At 38.4% G+C, this 19,037-nt stretch overlaps 1 protein-coding gene across 4 annotated transcripts in view; it reads right to left on the bottom strand.

Moving 5' to 3' along the window:
* Window positions 1–9,612: 9,612 nt before the first annotated feature.
* Window positions 9,613–19,037, bottom strand: part of LOC129135358 (putative L-type amino acid transporter 1-like protein MLAS) — a 55,092-nt gene continuing 45,667 nt past the window's right edge. For 3 of the 4 annotated variants that reach the window (XM_063797042.1, XM_063797043.1, XM_063797044.1), the window contains one exon: window positions 17,079–17,231. Coding sequence is in view for 1 of the 4 variants with exons in the window: in XM_063797045.1 (XP_063653115.1) it covers window positions 17,197–17,231 (35 nt within the window). In the remaining 3 variants the exon portion in view is untranslated. Of the gene's footprint in view, window positions 9,740–11,017; window positions 11,077–12,378; window positions 12,516–17,067; window positions 17,232–19,037 lie in introns of those variants that run through there. The other variant, XM_063797045.1, reaches the window with a different exon arrangement.

Raw genomic sequence — 19,037 nt, 5'->3', positions numbered from 1 at the left:
AACTGCTTGCCTTGCCAGCAGTCTCTTAATATTCTAGTTCTCAGTAGCTGAATAATAATGATGCCTTTACTACAATATGTAAACATGATCTTGGCTAAAAAATCCTAAAGTGCTACTATGACAGGAAATGGAATCTGCCATCCTCTATTTCCCATATACCCAACTTCGTTTCTCCCAATGTCACTAAATGGCTGAAGCTCAGAATCTTTATCATGAAATACACCACGACAGTAATGGTATTGACAGCATGGGAATAGCCTGCCCACACATACTACAAGCTAGCTCTTGGGCTTTTGGGAGTCAATCTTTCAAAACTGAACATACAAGTCACTTTAAGCTTATTAAAGTTTCTATCTACTGATGGTCTCTTTTGAAAGATTAGCACTCTCATGCTTACCACATAATATCTTCAAAAATCATATTATTTCCAATACACACACAAACAAAATCCCCCACTTAACTATAATGGCCAATAATTGTGTACCAAATTTCTAATAAAATAGGGGAGAAAACAGAGCAAATGTTAAAAAATACTTCTATAATATTTAACAACCAATACATACAGGATTTTATTTAGTCTACCCATAGTTTTCATTAAAAGTATCCTCGGAGGTTGGGCATAGTGACTCACATCTATCATCCTAGCACTTTGAGAGGATTAGCTGGAAGGTTCTCTTGAGTCCAGGAGTTTGAGACCAGCCATGTCAACATAACAACACCTCATCTCTACCAAATTTGTTTTTAAATTAGTTGGGCGTGGTGGCTCACACCAGTAGTCCCACCAACTACTTGAGGCTGAGGTGGGAGGATCACTTAAGCCTGGGAGGTCAAGGCTGCAGTGAGCCAAGATCATGCCACTGCACTCCAGCCTGGGCAACAGAGACCATGTCTCAAAAAAAAAAAAAAAAAAAAAAAAAAAGGAGTGGGGGGAGAGGGCGGAGGGGGAAGCATTCTTGGCCATGCATGCACAGTGGCTCATGTCTATAATCCCAACACTTTGGGAGGCTGAGGTGGGAAGACTGCTTGAGGCCAAAAGTTCAAGACCAGCCTGGGAAACGCTGAGACCCCATCTCTACAAAAATAAAAAATTAGCAGGAGCTATGGTGGGAGGATCACTTGAGCTCAAGATATAGAGGCTGCACTGAGTCGTGATGGCACCACCCCACTTTAAAAAGAAAAGAAAAAAAAAGCTGGGTATGGGTCATGACACCTGCTTGTAGGGCTGAGTGAGATGGGAAGTTCACCTGGGCCCAAGAGTTCAAGACTACAGTGAGCTATGATTGCACTACTACACTCCAGCCTGGGTGACAGAGTGAGGCTCCAGCTCCAAAAATAAATAAAAAAAATAAAAACCCCACCATTCTACCATTCTCAAAGGCCTAAAAGATCCTCATAAATCAATATACACCTATCCTATAAATTATGTCCCTTTTATTTTATGTCTGAATTAACGGCTTTTTATTTCAACTCTGTACAGTCTTCAAACAACCACCTTTTAGACACTAAAAATGAAGCAAAGATATTAAACCATTTTGAAACCATATTGGTTTAAAATACCAATATGCTGGTTTCATTTATCTTTAAGTTCTGACATTTCTGCTCAAGTACACAACTTACTATATAATCAATATCCTATTTTATTTAGCAACATGTTCAGCAAAAGTATATGCTCCTAAAAGCAAATTTTATCCTAACGGTAAAATTTTCATCAGTTAGATTAAATTTTTTATGACTGTATCACACATGCTTCTTTCTCCTTATTCAAAGCAGAGTACAATGCCTGGGGTTCATTTCTTGTGTCTTTTCCACTGAACCCTCATTGGATGTGCTATATACAGTGCAGCTAATGTTTGAGGCTGCTGAAGTGTGGCAATCTAGCTACCTCATTTTTAATTTGTTTATGTTCTTTGATGTCAGGCTATCAAAGAATATAAAGATATACAAGTTTTCATATGAGTTCCATCTTATGCTCAGAGAAGATTACTTTCTGAGGCTTCTCCTATAGTGTGCTATTCGTAATATGTTGAAAAACTAAAAGGAAACCCAATAATTTAAAAGTAAAATTATAAGAAATATTATTTAAAAATGAAAGGATAAGATTTAAAAATTCAGAGTGGCCTTTTGTCATGGGAGGGTAGGGGAGTTGGATGAAAGGAGGATGAGATATAACAGGATTCCCTGCTTTTCTGGTTATTTAAGAAAGCAGTCAGACAATATATACATATATACATACATACATACATGCTAAACAAATGAAGGATTAATAACAGTTCACCTGGTAAAGAGAATCATTTACAATATAAAACAATTTTATTTTTGAATGACACTTCAAATGCCCAAAAGCACTTACAACTGTTACGTATGCCTCAGTAATTGGAGGACCCGAATTGGGCTGAAGCGTTCCCCAATGCTCCTCAGCACAGTACTAAATACCCGGAGAAGCGCAGCCAGCTTTGGTAATGACACTGATGGAGGAGGGACGTCTTCATCCACTGATTCCCCAGAGGCCACATGGCTGAGGTCCTAGATGTGAATTCACAGCATTCTTAATAAGTAGTACATTGTTTAAAAAAAAAAACAAAAAACTCTAAAATATTTCAATCAATTCATTTTAGAATAGATTTTTAGGCTTTTAGAAAGAGAACTGTGGCCCATGAGAATATTCATGACTCTGAATATAAAAATGGGTTTTACCTAATTATTTCAAAAAGCCAACATTAAACCCAATAGACAACAAATTAAGGAAATAATCTCTTAAATCAACTCAGAAAGCTGTTGGGAAAAAATAAATTCTAGCACATATGCTCTAGTTATATGTAGGTATAAATGAAGACGGAAGCTTTTGCCACTCCTGAATTAGTTTTTGGCTAAAAATCTCATTCTAGCTATTCTTTGAGCCACTCAGCTCAACAGTAAGTCCTCCAAACCAAGAGCATGCACATGAAGAGCAAAGGGAGATTACAAGACCTGATCTACAGATGTGTAACTGAAGAAGTACGATATATGAAAAGGACAAGATTCGCAAAAACTAGGATACTAGAACCAATGTATACATCTACCTAAAATTAAGCACCAAAATAACAGAAGAGAATGAGATCTTAAGGATAACAAGGGGAAGCATCTCTACAAACTAGAATGTGTGGCTTATGAGAGGTAGATCAGCTTTAAACGTGGGCTGTGAAAAAAGACATTCTAGGTGTGGGGGCAAAGAAAAAACAACGCAGAAGCAAAACATTTCCTTGCTTTTCTAGGAAAGAGTAAACACATCAGTACAGCTAAAGGTACTGAATTCCTGTTGACTACAAGCAGCAAAGATGAAAAAAACAAGATGAGGCCAAAATCTTTATGGGAGCCTTGATTGGTTGATCTGAATAGGGGAGAAACACAAAGAGATTCAGATAAGAGATGGCACTGAGTTAAGCCATGACAGTGGGGCCAGAAAAGCCAAGTACCAGTAACAGAGGCTTCAGCAGCGCTCTTAAAGCTCCTATGCTATATTCGTACAGCCACAAAAGCTGGCTGAAGCCAAGGCTTGTCCTCCAAAGTACGATTCAAGATCTCCTGTACATATGTAAGAGGAAAATCTTTAGGAGCTTTTGGTGTTTTGTGTTTTTTTATAACACAACATCAATTTGCTTTAAGACTCTGAAGACTGGGGACAAAAAATAAAAATAAATAGCAAAAAATGTCTTTAGAAAAATACCAGCTACCGAGAGTATGTAAAGCTTTGCGAAATACGAAGCTTGCAACGTTTCTTTTAGTCTCTCCAATAATTCTCCTGGTAACTTAAACACATCTGAAATAAATGTTTAAAATACTGACTGGGCACGGGGGCTCATGCCTATAATCCCAGCACTTTGGGAGGCCGACGCGGGTGGATCACCAGTGGTCAGGAGTTTGAGACCAGCCTGGCCAACATGGTGAAACCCCGTCTCTACTAAAAATACAAAAATTAGCTGGGCGTAGTGGTGGGCACCTGTAATTCCAGCTACTCAGGAGGCTGAGGCAGGAGAATCATTTGAACCCAGGAGGTGGAGGTTGCAGTGAGCTGAGATCGTGCCATTGCACTCCAGCCTGAGTGACAGAGCGAGACTCCGTCTCAAAAAAAAATTTTTTTTCAAAATATTGCAATGGGCTTGTAATTTCTGCTTAAATGTCAGGAAGTCTGAGCCATTTTAAAATAAATCTAGCACAATTTAAGATTTTTTTCTTAATCAAAATTTTAAGAAACAGCTTTCTATATACTCACCTCAGCATATGCTTCCATGTCTTCTAGAAACTGACCAAGAAGAGTCGTAGAAAATGCAAGATCAGCTACCCAAAATGGCTCCAAACTCTGCAACCACCCTTGGAATCGTATAAGAAATTGTGAAAGGGTAGGGGAGAGAAAAAACACCAAAAAATCCAAATTAAAAAAATATAAGAGGCTCGTTTTAAAAAGTATCTGGTTTTCAAGCAGCATACCCTAAAACATGTCCTATATCATAAAATGAAGACTGCTAAACATGCTGATCACGATTAACCAATACCTCTTTAATTAATACCTCTTTAATTTCTGCAGAAATTAACATGTAAATGTTATTTCCTTACTTTTTCAGTAAATTTCATATCTATATTGTCACTACACATGACTTAAGACTAAAATGCCACAATCTACCATTGGCCTGGCTAATCCCAGGGCCACATCTAACCATTAAAGGTGTATACTCATCTCCTCAGTGAAAATGAAACAGACCACTATCACCTGAATATCCTATTTTCAAAAGTTTATTACACCAAGTAAGTTACGAGAAACTATGACACTTGAAACAAGCTGAAATGTGCAAATGAGCCACGCTAGTCATTCACTTAACTCCAAAAAAATGGGAAACAAAACCATTTCTCATTTATGACAATTCTCCAAATTAACCCTATATTTCCTTTTTTAAAAAAATAACCAGAAAAACAATAAAATGTGACAAATAACTTGGATCTTCCATTGTCCACTTCAGGGTATTGCCACTGCAATATATTCTTACCATATACTTTCCTACCAGTACAAACTACAAATAACTTGGGGAAGTCCTGTCTGTACTTACTCTACCCACCTACTAGTAATTTCCTCTGAAAATATATATTTAGCTAACAAGTCATGTTCATTTACAATAAAACATTTCTCTGAATTAGTTTTCTTGCATTATTAAAGAAATGGTATTGATAGATGGTCATTGGGGGACCACTGTTCCTCCCCGACAGTATTTAAATAACTGGTATAGGCTGCAAGACTTACCAGATACCTGCTGCATGAGCGAAGGTTTCTGAGTATGATCTCTATGCCATCCAACTAATATATCAACTGTATCCTTGATGGAAACAAAGAGAGAGGGGGCCAATCATTTTAAGATATTACTGCCATTCACCTGTGGACCATTTCACAGCAAAAGATCCTAAAAGGAGCATCTATGTTCACCTACTTGACATTCTAGAAACTTAGAAAGGGGAGAGGGGCAGGAAAATAAAAGAACTACATTTCTCACAACAATGAAATAGTTTATTTTCTTCAAATATTTTAAGGTACGAACGTCAGAAAGAAAAATGCGGCATTTAACCCTGGAACCTCAAATATCACTGATTATATTCAAAGGAGCAGAGGCATTGTTTTCCATCTGATTCCTCAGTTCCTCACACACACAACCATCCCCCTCACCCCATGATCTGAATGAGGAACTCACCCTAAAATTAGTGCTGAAAATATGAGGGTAACATCGAGCCACCAAAAGAATGCACTTAACACATCTGCAAAGCAATTCTGGTGTATCCACATTTTCAAGAATTGACTGCAGGCTGGTCATTACAAGCTTAAAAATAAAAGTTACAAACCGTGAACATTCAACAAAATAGGGAGAAAACAAGCAAATTAGGTTCATTATTTACTGACTACATAAAAAACTGAGTATGAGACCAAGAAAAATAGATTCTGTAGTTTTAGTTAAAAAAAAAAGAATTGACTTGTAAATCCCAACTGCTTGGGAGGCTGAGACACAAGAATCGCTTGAACCCAGGAGGCAGAGGTTGCAGTGAGCTGAGATTGCACCGCTGCACTCCAGCCTGGACAATACAGCCAGACTCCATCTCAAAAAAAATAATAATTAATAAATAAATAAAATAAATAAATTGAAAATGTTTCGCTCCACTAAGATGTTAAGCTAAAAACAAATACTGCTTTCTCTTCTTCAATGTTTGTTAATATTAGTCCTTTGACATCAGTTAACATTAGTCCTTAATAACATCTGTTTACAATATCCCTAAATGCTCTAAGATTCTACCTGTGATTAAATTTCAAATACCAAAAAGTAAAATGGATTTGGGAAACTTTTCTATAAAGTACAACAATTACTTTGCAATCCAAAATATAAAGCAAATTTTATATAATTTATGCTTTAGTATATTAGTACTTGCTTCATATTAAAATTAAAGAAGATCAGTATGGCACCACACATAAATAACATGCAGGCTCAGGTTACCATTATACATGAATTTTTAAAATAAATATATGGCAAAAATAAAATAATAAATAACTATTTGTCATTCCATTGAAAGAATATTTATTTTGCAGCTGTTAAAAAACATTTTTCCCTAAAAAAGGAAAAGCTGCGCTTTACATAGCAATCTTATAAAAGAAATGCTAGAATCAGAAAACTATCATTTTAGGCTGGGTGCAGTGGCTCACACCTGTAACCCCAGCACCTTGGGAGGACGAGGCAGGTGGATCACCTGAGGTCAGGAGTTCAAGACCAGATTGGCCAGCATGATGAACTCCGTCTCTACTAAAAATATAAAAATTAGCAGAGCACAGTGGCACATGCCTGTAATCCCAGCTACTCAGGAGGCTGAAGCAAGAGAACTGCTTGAACCTGGGAGGCGGAGGTTGCAGTGAGCCGAGATCGTGCCACTGCCCTCCAGCTTGGACAATAGAGCAAGATTACATCTCAAAAAAAAAAGAGAGAAAAAGAAAACCATTATTTTGCAATAGCCAATGTTATAATCTACACAGGCACAGACTATCAATGCTAAAAATCATTTAAAAGACATCTTAAGGGTAATTACAGAAATTTGAATATAGAACACATATGTAATAAAATTCATTTTCTTAGGTACGATTACAATATTCTTGTTATGCAGAAGAAAAACCTTATTCTTGGGAGATGCATACTAAAACATTATGGGGTGAACTGTCATCATGTATATGGTTTTCAGATGCTCAACAAAAGTGTGTGAGAAAATAAAACTGTGGCAAAATATTAGTAACTGGTAAATCTAGGTGAAGCATATATTATGAAATTATTATCATATTTACAGGTATTTATTTTACTGGTGCATCTATCTTTCTATGAATGTGAGAATTTTCACAAGAGATGGGAAAATGTTCATAATTATGCATGCAGAATAAGCCCAAGCTGGTGGCATTCTGTTCAGTTACAGGTAATTTTCTGAATCCTCCCTCAAATTTTTCTCAAACTTCTATAATCAAGGGGGAAAATGTTTCGTTTTGTTTTGCTTTTTTGAGACAGGGTTGCCTATAATGGAGTGCAGTAGCTTGACCATAGCTCACTGTAGCTTCAACCTCCCAGGCACAAGCGATCCTCCTGCCTCAGCCTCCAAGTAGCTGGGATTACAGATGCATGCCACCATGCCCGACTTATTTTTTTTCCTTTTTTTGATAGAAACAGGGTTTCACCATGTTGCCCAGGCTGGTCTCAAACTCCTGGACTCAGGCAATTCACCGGCCTCAGCCTCCCACAGTGCTGGGGTTACAGGAGTGAGCCACCATGCCCAGTTAAAAATACATTTTTTATTTAAAAAGAAAAAGAACATTCCTTATATTTCCTTTATATTTTTTAAACTACATACCCAAAATAAAGCATATCAAAAACTGTAAAAAAAAAAAAAAAAAAAAAAAAAAAAAACCCTAATATCAGATATTCCAAACACAACAATACCATAATTTAATCACTTAAAATCTTACTCAAAACTAAATCAATGATCTTTTAGGCCAGGTGTGGTGGCTCATGACACTAATCACAGTACTTTGGGAGGCCGAGGCAGGAGGATCACTTGAGGTCAGGAGTCCAAGACCAGCATGGCCAACACAATGAAACCCCATCTCTACTAAAAATACAAAAATTAGCCAGGCTAATGGCACACTCCTGTAATACCAGCTACTCAGGAGGCTGAGGCAGGAGATTCACTTGAACCAGGGAGGCAGAAGTTGCAGTGAGCCGAGATCATGCCACTGCACTCCAGGCTGGACAACAGAGCAAGACTCTGCATCAAAAAAAAAAAAAAAAAGGAATGATGTTTTAATATATTCAGATACACAAATGTGAAATAAAACTAAGTAGAGCTGGTATTCATTTACACATAATTATCTTATACCATTTGGAATAAGAATTTGGGGCACGTTAGCAAACCAAAAGGCTCAGAAAGAAGTTGTGATATTTAGTTCTTGTCTCCCTCTACAAATGTGAAGCACTCTTCTATCCAGCATTCCTAGCGGAGTTCCTATTTTCAAATTTGCAAATCATTCTGGTCCTAAGCAATCTCAAAAAAACATTTCTAAAAACCAAAGAGGAAAAAAAATCCTTTTTTTTTTTTTTTTTTTTGAGACAGAGTCTGGCTCTGTTGCCCAGGCAATGGTGTGATCTCGGCTCACTGCAACCTCGGCCTCCGGGGTTCAAGCGATTCTCCTGCCTCAGCTTCCTGAGTAGCTGGGACTACAGGCACGTGCCACCATGCCTGGCTAATTTTTGTATTGTTAGTAGAGACGGGGTTTCACCATGTTGGCCAGGATGGTTTCGATCCCTTGACCTCATGATGTTCCCACCTCGGCCTCCCAAAGTGCTGGGATTACAGGCATATAGGCCACCGCGCTTGGCTGAGGAAAAAAATCTTAAAACTAACTTATTTCAAATCTAACTTCAACGTGTATCTTTTTTTTTCTTTTTTTTTTTTTTGAGACAGAGTCTCACTGTGTTGCCCAGGCTGGAGTGCAGTGGTGCGATCTCAACTCACTGCAGGCTCCACCTCACAGGTTCACGGCATTCTCCTGCCTCAGTCTCCCAATTAGCTGAGACTACAGGTGCCCACCACCACGCCCGGCTAATTTTTTTTGTATTTTTAGTAGATATGGGGTTTCACTATGTTAGCCAGGATGGTCTCGATCTCCTGACTTCATGATCCGCCTGCCTTGGCCTCCCAAAGTGCTGGGATTACAGGCGTGAGCCACTGCACCCGGCGTGTAAGCCAATTTCTTAGAAGAAATCTCTCCCTCTCTCTCCACATATATGCATATATGTATGTAGCACTGATCCTTGAACAGTGTATCCTTTACTCAAACTGAGAAAGAGGAATTTTTAAAACATATTTCCTATCAGTAGATAACCCCTATTCTATGTTTCCCTTCTTCAAGCTCCCCTCCAAGGACATGTGTTAAAGGGACAATTTTCTTCCCAAGTACATCATGCATTTTTCCCCCTTCATTCTTACCTGCATTACAGATGAAAAGGCTTTCTTTTCTCCCACAGTCTCTAGTGCTTTGTAGGCGGCACATAAGTAGAGGAGTTTAACTTCATCTTTTGCAGATGAGCTAAATTTGCTAAAAATCCACTTGAAGATCTTCTCAGCCTCATAGCTCAGAGAAGCACAAAGAAGGCCGAGACAGCAAGCTCCCTCCTGTCTCAACTCCTGAAGCAATTCGCTACTGTGTTTATTTTAATGCAAACAAAAAACACACACAAAAGGCTTAAGTTTTCTATGATGACACGAGTAATACATCTTACAAAAGAATGTCTTAAGTGGTTTTTTAAATTTCTATTCAAACTACATAAAAGGTTGAAATTTTCTCCACTCTAAATACTACATTCTGTCTAGCCTGCATTGCCCTCAAGTATCTGTCTGACATTACTTTCTTTTTACAAAATCAATTATTTACAAACAGTGAGGGAAGGCCCAAAAATGCTAAATTCCATCTCAAACTGTATTAAATAACTCTCAGAAAAGGGCAGCAACAAATAATTAGATAAAACACTCTATACATAACTACATTCTACATAATATCCAATATGTAATGACTATAAAATAAAAAATGGTAATAGTTAAATACAGAAACTTAAAAGGATAACAGTAATGATTTACATAGAACTTTAATAAGTAACTCTATAAAACAAAACCATCAAAAGGCACTAAGGTTTATGACCAGCTGAGATAAATTTTGGGTACTTGCCAACACTGCAAATCTTTGGGAATCACCATAACAAAAAATGACCACACACCTCCGGAGACTCTAATAGCCAGAGAATATATGGTTTGGATCCACTCTTACCCAAAGAAGGAAATTCCTTTTTACCTCTATTCTCTAAGCAGTTTCAAATTCTCTAGTTTACAAAAACTAATTTTATTCTTCATGCCTGCATCAAGAGTTTATGCCATTCCATAAGTCAAGACTCAGTTATCCAGTGAGACTAGCAAATTAAAAAAATAAAATATTCCAGCCAGGCACGGTGGCTCATGCCTGTAATCCCAACACTTTGGAAGGCTAAGGTGGGTGGATCACCTGAGGTCAGGAGTTCTAGACCAGCCTGGCCAACATGGTGAAACCCTGTCTCTACCAAAAATACAAAAATTAGCTGGCAGTTGTGGTGCACGCCTGTAGTCCCAGCTACTCGGGAGGCTGAGGCAGGAGAATCACTTGAACCCGGGAAGTGGAGGTTGCAGTGAGCTGAGATCGCACCACTGCACTCCAGCCTGGGCGACACGGTGAGACTCTGGCTCAAAAAATAAATATTCTTTTCAAGTGGATTCCATTTGTATTCAACCGTAATTAACACATAATTAATGCAGATAAAAATGACAAGACCCACTGAAATGTCAATAGATGTTCATAAACAAAGCCAGTGGGTTTGTCTTCTTGTGTATTGTTAAGTAATTTCTAAAAATATATTTTAAAGTCATTTAAACCGAACCATTATTAGTTACTTACCTTTCATTAAGCACATCATGTACAGCAGCCAAGATATTATCCAATTGTTTAACTAGTACCTTTAAAAGAAAACACATTTATGAAAACTTCAAATTCCTATACTTTTAAGAATAGCATTGTGTCCTTTTTTACTTGTCTTCCCCTCCAAATTCTAATTCAACAGTACTTTACTTTCTTTATTATTCCCACTCCCCAATGAGCATGTATCAGGAATGTCATGTTTCCTTTCAGCCTATGAAAGAAATTCACCCACTGGAAACATAGAGCTGTGATCATCAACAAAAAAATAAACTCAAAAAGCTTGTTTTATTTACTTTGAAATCCATTTGAAAAATTGACTGATGGATGGAGGGATAGATGGAGAGATATGTGACAAGGCAGTATTTAGGGCAAAACGTTAACGACAAAAATTAGATGATGGGTTTAACAGATTCAATGTCAAATTCTTTCAACTTGCTATATATTTGAAACTACTCATAATAAAATTTGGAAGGAGGAGAAACTTGCTTTGATCCAAGTGTCATCTGCCTCACTAGACCATTTTCATTAATTTTCTCCTGCTCATTGTCAAGTTCTTTTTTTTTTTTTTTTTTTTAAGATGGAGTTTCACTCTTTTCGCCCAGGCTGGAGTGCAATGGCGTGATCTCAGCTCACTGCAACCTCCGTCTCCTGGGTTCAAGCGATTCTCCTGCCACAGCCTCCCACGTAGCTGGAATTACGGTCATGTGCCACCACGTCCAGCTAATTTTGTATTTTTAGTAGAGATGGGGCTTCACTATGTTGGGCAGGCTGGTATCGAACTCCTGAACTCAGGTGATCCGCCCGCCTTGGCCTCCCAAAATGCTGGGATTACAGGCATGAGCCACCACACCTGGCCCATATCAAGTTCTTAATTGGTGTAAAGAAAGTGAAGAAAAAAATTTAACCCTTCCTATACTTTGTTACATTTCTGTTGTTGTTTTAAGAGACAAGGACTCCCTCTGTCGCCCAGGTTGACATGCAGAGGTGTGATCGTATCTCACTGCAACCCTGAATTCCTGGGCTCAAGTGATTCTTCCACCTCAGCCAGGTGTAGTGGCACATGCCTGAAGTCCCAGCTACTCAGGAGGCCACAGCGGGAGGATAGCTTGAATCCAGAAGTTTGAGACTGCAGTGAGCTATGATTGTGCCACTGCACTCCAGCCTGGGCGACACAGCAAGATCTTGTCTTTAAGAAGAAAAAGAAATTACATATTAGAGAGCATTAAGTTCTTGATCATCATAATACAGACTTTCCCCATTCTTAAACTACTCAAGGTAGCATTACCTAGTTTATTATGGAAACACAAAAATCCTCCTATTTCCAAACATACTATACTTACCAGCTTATTTTCTGGTTGCTGAATAAATTCTTTCAACTGCTTTACAGTGACCAATCTTCAGTCTCTGTCGTCTTCCCGGGTGATCCTCCGAAGAAGATTTGACAGTCGAGACTCATCACAATAAGACATCGATCTCTCTGTGAATATATAAACATTTTGTTGTCCATTGAGTATAAATAAGCAAAGGAATTTTTAAATTTTAAAATAATTTTTAAATTTTTAAAATTAAAAATTATTTAAATAATAATTAAATTATTATGGTGGCTCATGCCTGTAATCCCAGTACTTTGGAAGGCGGGTAGATTACATGAGTTCAGGAGTTTGAGACCAGCCTGGGCAACATGGTGAAACCCTGTCTCCACAGACACACAAAAAATTACATAAACTAGCCAGCCAAGGTGGTGTGCACCTGTAGTCCCAGCTACTCGGGAGGCTGAGGCAGGAGAATCACTGGAGCCCGTGAGGTGGAGGTTGCAGTGAGCCGAGATCACCCTATTGCACTCCAGCCTGGGTGACAGAGCAAGACCCTCTCTCAAAAATAAAATTACATCAAAAGTCACAGTCCACTGGTCAATAAAAGCTCAGGGAATATAGGTCCTATCGCTCTTTTGTTCAACTCTATATTCCAAATCCCAGCAGAGTGCCTGGCACATAACAGACCCTCAAAAAAATATTTGCTGAAGGAAACGAGAAATGAATAACCCTAGGCCAACTGAACACCTCATTCCAGAGGACTGGCTGGGAGAGAAAAAAGAAAGGCCTTAGTAACAACTTTCTTTGGGTCCATTCCAAACTGTTTTCAACATGCAGGTAAAGAGCCTGGGTGTAGCTAAATTAAACAACTTCCAAGGGGTACGGATAAAGCCTCAATCGAGTAAAAACAGGATATAGGCTTCTACTTATCATCTAGGTATCCCACTGGAGGAAAGCCTCTTATTCACATTATCATCATTTCCCTGGGATGAAGTTTTGGGGAGCCATAATCACACATTTAGTTCAACAAATGTCTAATTATCATCTACCACATGCAAGGCATGCCTCCACTAGAAAGGTAGCAAACCACAACTTTTCTCCCCTTATTTTTTAATCACAAGAACAAGCAAACAATAGTGAATACTATCAGTATATTAACAATGCCTTTAAAAACTAGATTTTTGCTGGGCGAGGTGGCTCTTGCCTGTAATTACCCAGCACTTTGGAAGGCCAAGGCAGGCAGATCACTTGAGCCCAGGAGTTCGAGACCAGCATCGGCAACATGGTACAACCCCATCTCTACGAAAAATACAAAAATTAGCTGGGCACAGTGGCACATGCCTGTAATCCCAGCTACTCAGGAGGCTGAGGTGGGAGGATCGCTTTAGCCTGGGAAGCAAAGGTTGCAGTGAAATCACACTAGTGCATTCCAGCCTGGGTGACAGAGCGAGACTGTCTCAAAAAACAAAACAAAACAAAAAACTCAATTTTTGCAAAACATTTTCAACTGTGCTATTCACCATAATTAGCCAATACATACGTAAACAACAAATCACAAAGGGTCTGACAGTTTCATTTCTAAGGTATGAGAAAAAATTGATAATAAAAGAAACCAGAAGGCTGGGCATGGTGGCTCACACCTGTAATCCCAGCACTTTGGGAGGCCGAGAGGGCAGATCACGGGGTCAGGAGATTGAGACCTGCCTGGCCAACATGGTGGAACCTCGTCTCTACTAAAGATACAAAAAATTAGCCGGGCATGGTGGCACGCTCCTGTAATCCCAGCTACTCGGGAGGCTGAGGCAGGAGAATCACTTTAATCTGGGAGGTGGAGGCTGCAGTGACCTGAGATTGCGCCATTGCACTCCAGCCTGGGTGCCAGGGAGATACTCCATCTCCTAAATAAATAAATAACTACAAGGGGAACAAAACACACTGGATCCTTTTGGAGGGTAGGGGGTGGGAGGAGGGAGAGGATCAAGAGAAACAACCAATGGGTACCAGGCTTAATACCTGGGTGATAAAATAATCTATACTACAAACCCTCATGACACAAGTTTACCAGTGTAACAAATCTGCACTTGTATCCTGAATTTAAAAGTTAAAAAAAAAAAAAAAAAAAAGAAACTACAATGTCTGAGAGAAGAATAGGATTTTTACAAATCCCTAGCCCATAGAGTATTTCAATAAGGACAGATACCAAAAATGTCATCAAGTTACCAGCTGGGAAATTAGGCTCTACTTACAATTCTGTCACTAGCAAACTACATGACCCTGAGCCTTTGAAGAAGAGGAATTGTTTACTGAACTACTTTAGAGTCACTGTTTAGCTTCTATAATATCATAAGTCTAAGGCTTCAAACACTCTGTTTTAACAAACAGCATACATAGCCTTTGAATTCATTCCACTTGTGAAAACATAAAAAGAAATCAGTTTTTTAAAAGTTATCTACCAACAATAAAAGCTACAGGCACAAAGATTTTCACCAAGATACACGAAGCACACACACAGTATAAAAAAAAAAAAAAAGTCAAAAATTAAATGTCCAAAAAGTAATTACATCTGACAAAGCCCATAACTCAGCTTTACCGATAAATTTCTCTTTAAGGAAAAAAATTATCATTACCTCTAATCCTCTGAACTTTCTTTTTTGTTGTTGTTTTTTTGAGATGGAGTCTCGCTCTGTTGCCCAGGCTGGAGTGCAGTGGTGCACTCAGCTCACTGCAAGCTCTGCCTCCCGGGTTCACGCCATTCTCCTGCCTCAGCCTCCTGGGTAGCTGGGACTAGAGGTGCCCACCACCGCGCCCGGCTAATTTTTTGTATTTTCAGTAGAGACAGGGTTTCACCGTGTTAGTCAGGATGGTCTCGATCTCCTGACCTCGTGATCTGCCCGACTCGGCCTCCCAAAGTGCTGGGATTACAGGAGTGAGCCGCTGCACCCGGCCAATCCTCTGAACTTCCAAGGCACTCACCTATACAGTGAGGCTACGTCATAAGGCAGAAATGCTATCAGTGTATTTAACTTTAGAAAAGTGCTCACTCTAGGCAGGGCCCAGTGGCTCAGGCCTGTAATGAGCACATGTGATCACTTAAGGTCAGGAGTTCGAGACCAGCCTGGCCAACATGGTGAAACCCTGTCTCCACTAAAAATGCAAAAATCAGCTGGGTGTGGTGGCATGTACCTGTAATCCCAGCTACTTGGGAGGCTGAGGCACGAGAATCACTTGAACCTGGGAGGCGGAGGTTGCAGTGAGGAGAGATTGCAGCACTGTGCTCCAGCCTGGGTGACAGAGCAAGACTCTGGCTCAAAAAAATATATTGAAAACAACAACAAAAAAACCAGAAAAGTACCCACTCTAGGGGGCGGGGGGAAGGAGAGCATCAGCAAGAATAGCTTAATGGATGCTGGGTTTAATACCTAGATGATGGGATGATCTGTGCAGCAAACTACCATGGCACACGTTTACCTACATAACAAACCTGTACACCCTGCACATGTACCCTGAACTTAAAAGAGAAAAAAAAAAAAAAAGACAGAAAAGTACCCCCTCTATATATATATATCTATATCCTCCACAGGCCCAAGAGTTCAAGGACTTGCTGTAGTAAGAGCCTCTCTCTCTCTATATATATATATCTATATCCTCCACAGGCCCAAGAGTTCAAGGACTTGCTGTAGTAAGAGCCTACTATGCACTATACATTCAATATCCACAATAATTGGGTAAACCTTTTCTGTAAGATCTTATCCAGTCTTCTAATCTTGTTTTAAGAGAATTCTCTTTTAAAATGTACTATAACCTTTCTAGTGGGAAATTAACAATTCACAGGAAAAGAATGTAAACAATTTTTACTTGCACAGTAGACTAAATCAACTTATGCCTGTGCAAGGCGTTAGTAAGAGGTGTCCAGAATAAGAGGAGATACAAGTCTTTGGAAGGTGTATGTGATTGGTCCCCGTTTTCCCAGCCTTACCCTGTGATTTCCTCATGTCTTTGGTGGCTAAAGCATGACTGCCATGCTGAACACTGGTGAACTCAGGGCTGGTCACATTGTTAACCCTCAGCTCTTGCCCCAACGACTTCCGACCATAAGTATTTTCCCCAGATCCCCCACTGACACTGTAGCCACCTACAAACAGCCATGTGTACGTCATTTAAATATGATTGTTCGTTTCATTCAGTCAATTTCCTGATAGCTCAGGATCTTATTACTCAATCTGCAGCTCAACCAGCCTTTGCTTCTCCTACCTTTTTCCTGTACTGTCTGCCTTGAAAATCATTTTCATTTCTTTTAATACACCTTTGAAGTTAAATTAATTTTATTTTGATCCCTTCATTGGAAAATAAGCAAAGAAATGAAAACTAAATTAAATCAAATTTTGCACCTTGTTTTAAAACTTTCTTGAAGTTTAGAGACAGTAGCCAAGAGGAACTTCAACCTTAGCTAAATATTTTTGAAAATAAAAACAAAAATAGTATTGTATCTTTTTTGTAAGAAAACTGCATTGATGAATTATGCATGGAAAATTTTTAAATTTTAAAAATAATAAAGTGGATAAACGTCCTATAAAGTTTTCAGAAATAACACTGCATTTGTTATTCGTATTTTAAATATATTAGAAGAAAGCGAGAAAGTTGGGGGTGTAAGAAGGCAGGAAGGTGGGATAGGTAGGTTCAAAAAACATGCTTGTAGCAATAAGAAAATATATATACCCTTTTCGTCATTCTGTATGTCAGCGTGGACTCTGGTATCATCGTGCCTTTGCCGAGACACCACAGGTGAATTTGAAGGTTGCAGTCCGTAAGAGGAAGAACCACCTCTATCTCTGGATGAAGAATATTTTAAATTACGTGGGTCAGCTGATGCACTATCAGTTCTATAAAAAGAGAAAAGTTTAAGATTAGAACTTTAAATAACATAAATAAATCTTTCTTTAAACAAGCCTCTCTTCTCCCAAATTTTACATTTAACCATTACTATTGTATTTAGTATAATATGTACTATATATTATATGTAAGCACTCAGCCGTCTAATAAGAAGTCTTTCACTGGGAAGAGATTCTGAATGGATGAAATGCCAACTTTTCAGTCTCTTCTACTGTTCTAAAGACCCATTCAGAAATATGAATAACTACTGGGATTAGGGTGACTTTGCTGGTTTTAGCATTGAAAGCCTCCTGTCCCAGGCAAAACAGGACAATTGGTTACTCTGGTCCAGTGTTCTCCTCACATGACTTGATAATAAGAATAATTCTTTCTAAATTCTCCCCCATGGAGAGGGTTAATCAGTCAAAACATTTCAGCCTTTCCTGTCATAAAAATAAAAAACACTGGCAGCATGTCAGGGACGGGCAATGTCTTACCAAGTTATTTTCTAAGTACTGATTAGGTACTGTAGTATTGAAGACCCCATTGAAGATGCCTTAATTGTAAAGGTAGCAATCAAAATTTTAAAAAGTAAAAAAGAAGACATTTTAAGAAAATAAAAGGTATCAGAAATGCAATAAAGTTATATCGGAAAGTTGTAGTTCATCATCTATTTAAAATTTAGGTACTGTTTAGAATAATACCTGATGCTTATTAGTAAACAAGTAGGGTACAGCCAAGGGTAAAAAGTGTGTCCTCATCTAAGTATCTGCTCTACGCTTCAACTGCCTCATAAGTAAAACAGAGCTGAGTTACAAGACTTCTCACGAGTGTTACTCTTTCAGCCATCAATCATAAACTATTAAGAAAGAAGACAACAAAATAATCTGTTATAGCATATGAAAAATCCAAGTAAGTTCTTCCCCTACTGATTTTCTCCTGAGAGGAACAACTTTGAGGAAAAAAAAAAGAAAAGAAAATCACTTCTATGATATTTACTAAAAATGCTTTCTCAACCTTTTAGAACCTGAATCTTTTAGAAAAGTTTAGGACACTGGCAAGGCCAGAAACTAACCTATTCCTCTATGCTTTGCCCCTCCCTCTATGGTGTAAAAGTGACAGCAGTGTTTGTATACTGTATATATTTCGTTTAGAGTTTATTAGTCTTTCCTTGCTCCCAAAAATACTAAACATAAAACTTTGCATGAGCTCAGGTGGACACCTTGATCTGCACTTACTGCAATCACTGTTAATACAGAATGCAGACAATAGGTCCAATTAAACTTGGATATCTAACTGGTACAAGTCATTACTTATAAAGGATCTCAATCTGAAACTTCATGAAATTCAAAACCTAGCATACTAAAATGACTAAGGCTCCATAAGGAGTATCTTCTAATATTCAGAGTTCACTTATTCATAAAGCTAAGTACTTCAAACATAAGGGAAAATAAAATCTATGGAATTTCAAGAAAAATGTATGAGAATATTTTCTGAGTATACTAAGTCTATAAGCATTAAAATATTAACTCAATGGACCATAACTTTTTTAAACTAATGAAAAGACATTCCTTATGTACCTAAAAATAGCACATTTAACATGTGTCTATATAAATCATAGCATACCATTACTTTCTGAAAGGAGATTGAAACGTAAGAGAGCTTATAATCTTTTCTGACAGGGTGTGAACTTTATATGTATGCCACAGTAAGCTCTTATTAGATGAGCAAATAAAATAAGCACTTGACTAATTCAGAAACACAAAGATAACTGAAGTCTGCCAATATTTAAACATATATTCACTTCCTGTTTTCAT

Source organism: Pan troglodytes, chromosome 18, assembly GCF_028858775.2.
Source record: "Pan troglodytes isolate AG18354 chromosome 18, NHGRI_mPanTro3-v2.0_pri, whole genome shotgun sequence".
In the NCBI taxonomy this organism is placed as follows: Eukaryota; Metazoa; Chordata; class Mammalia; order Primates; family Hominidae; genus Pan; species Pan troglodytes.
The sequence above is the reverse complement of the archived record's forward strand: the minus strand, read 5'-3'. Positions and strand labels throughout refer to the sequence as shown.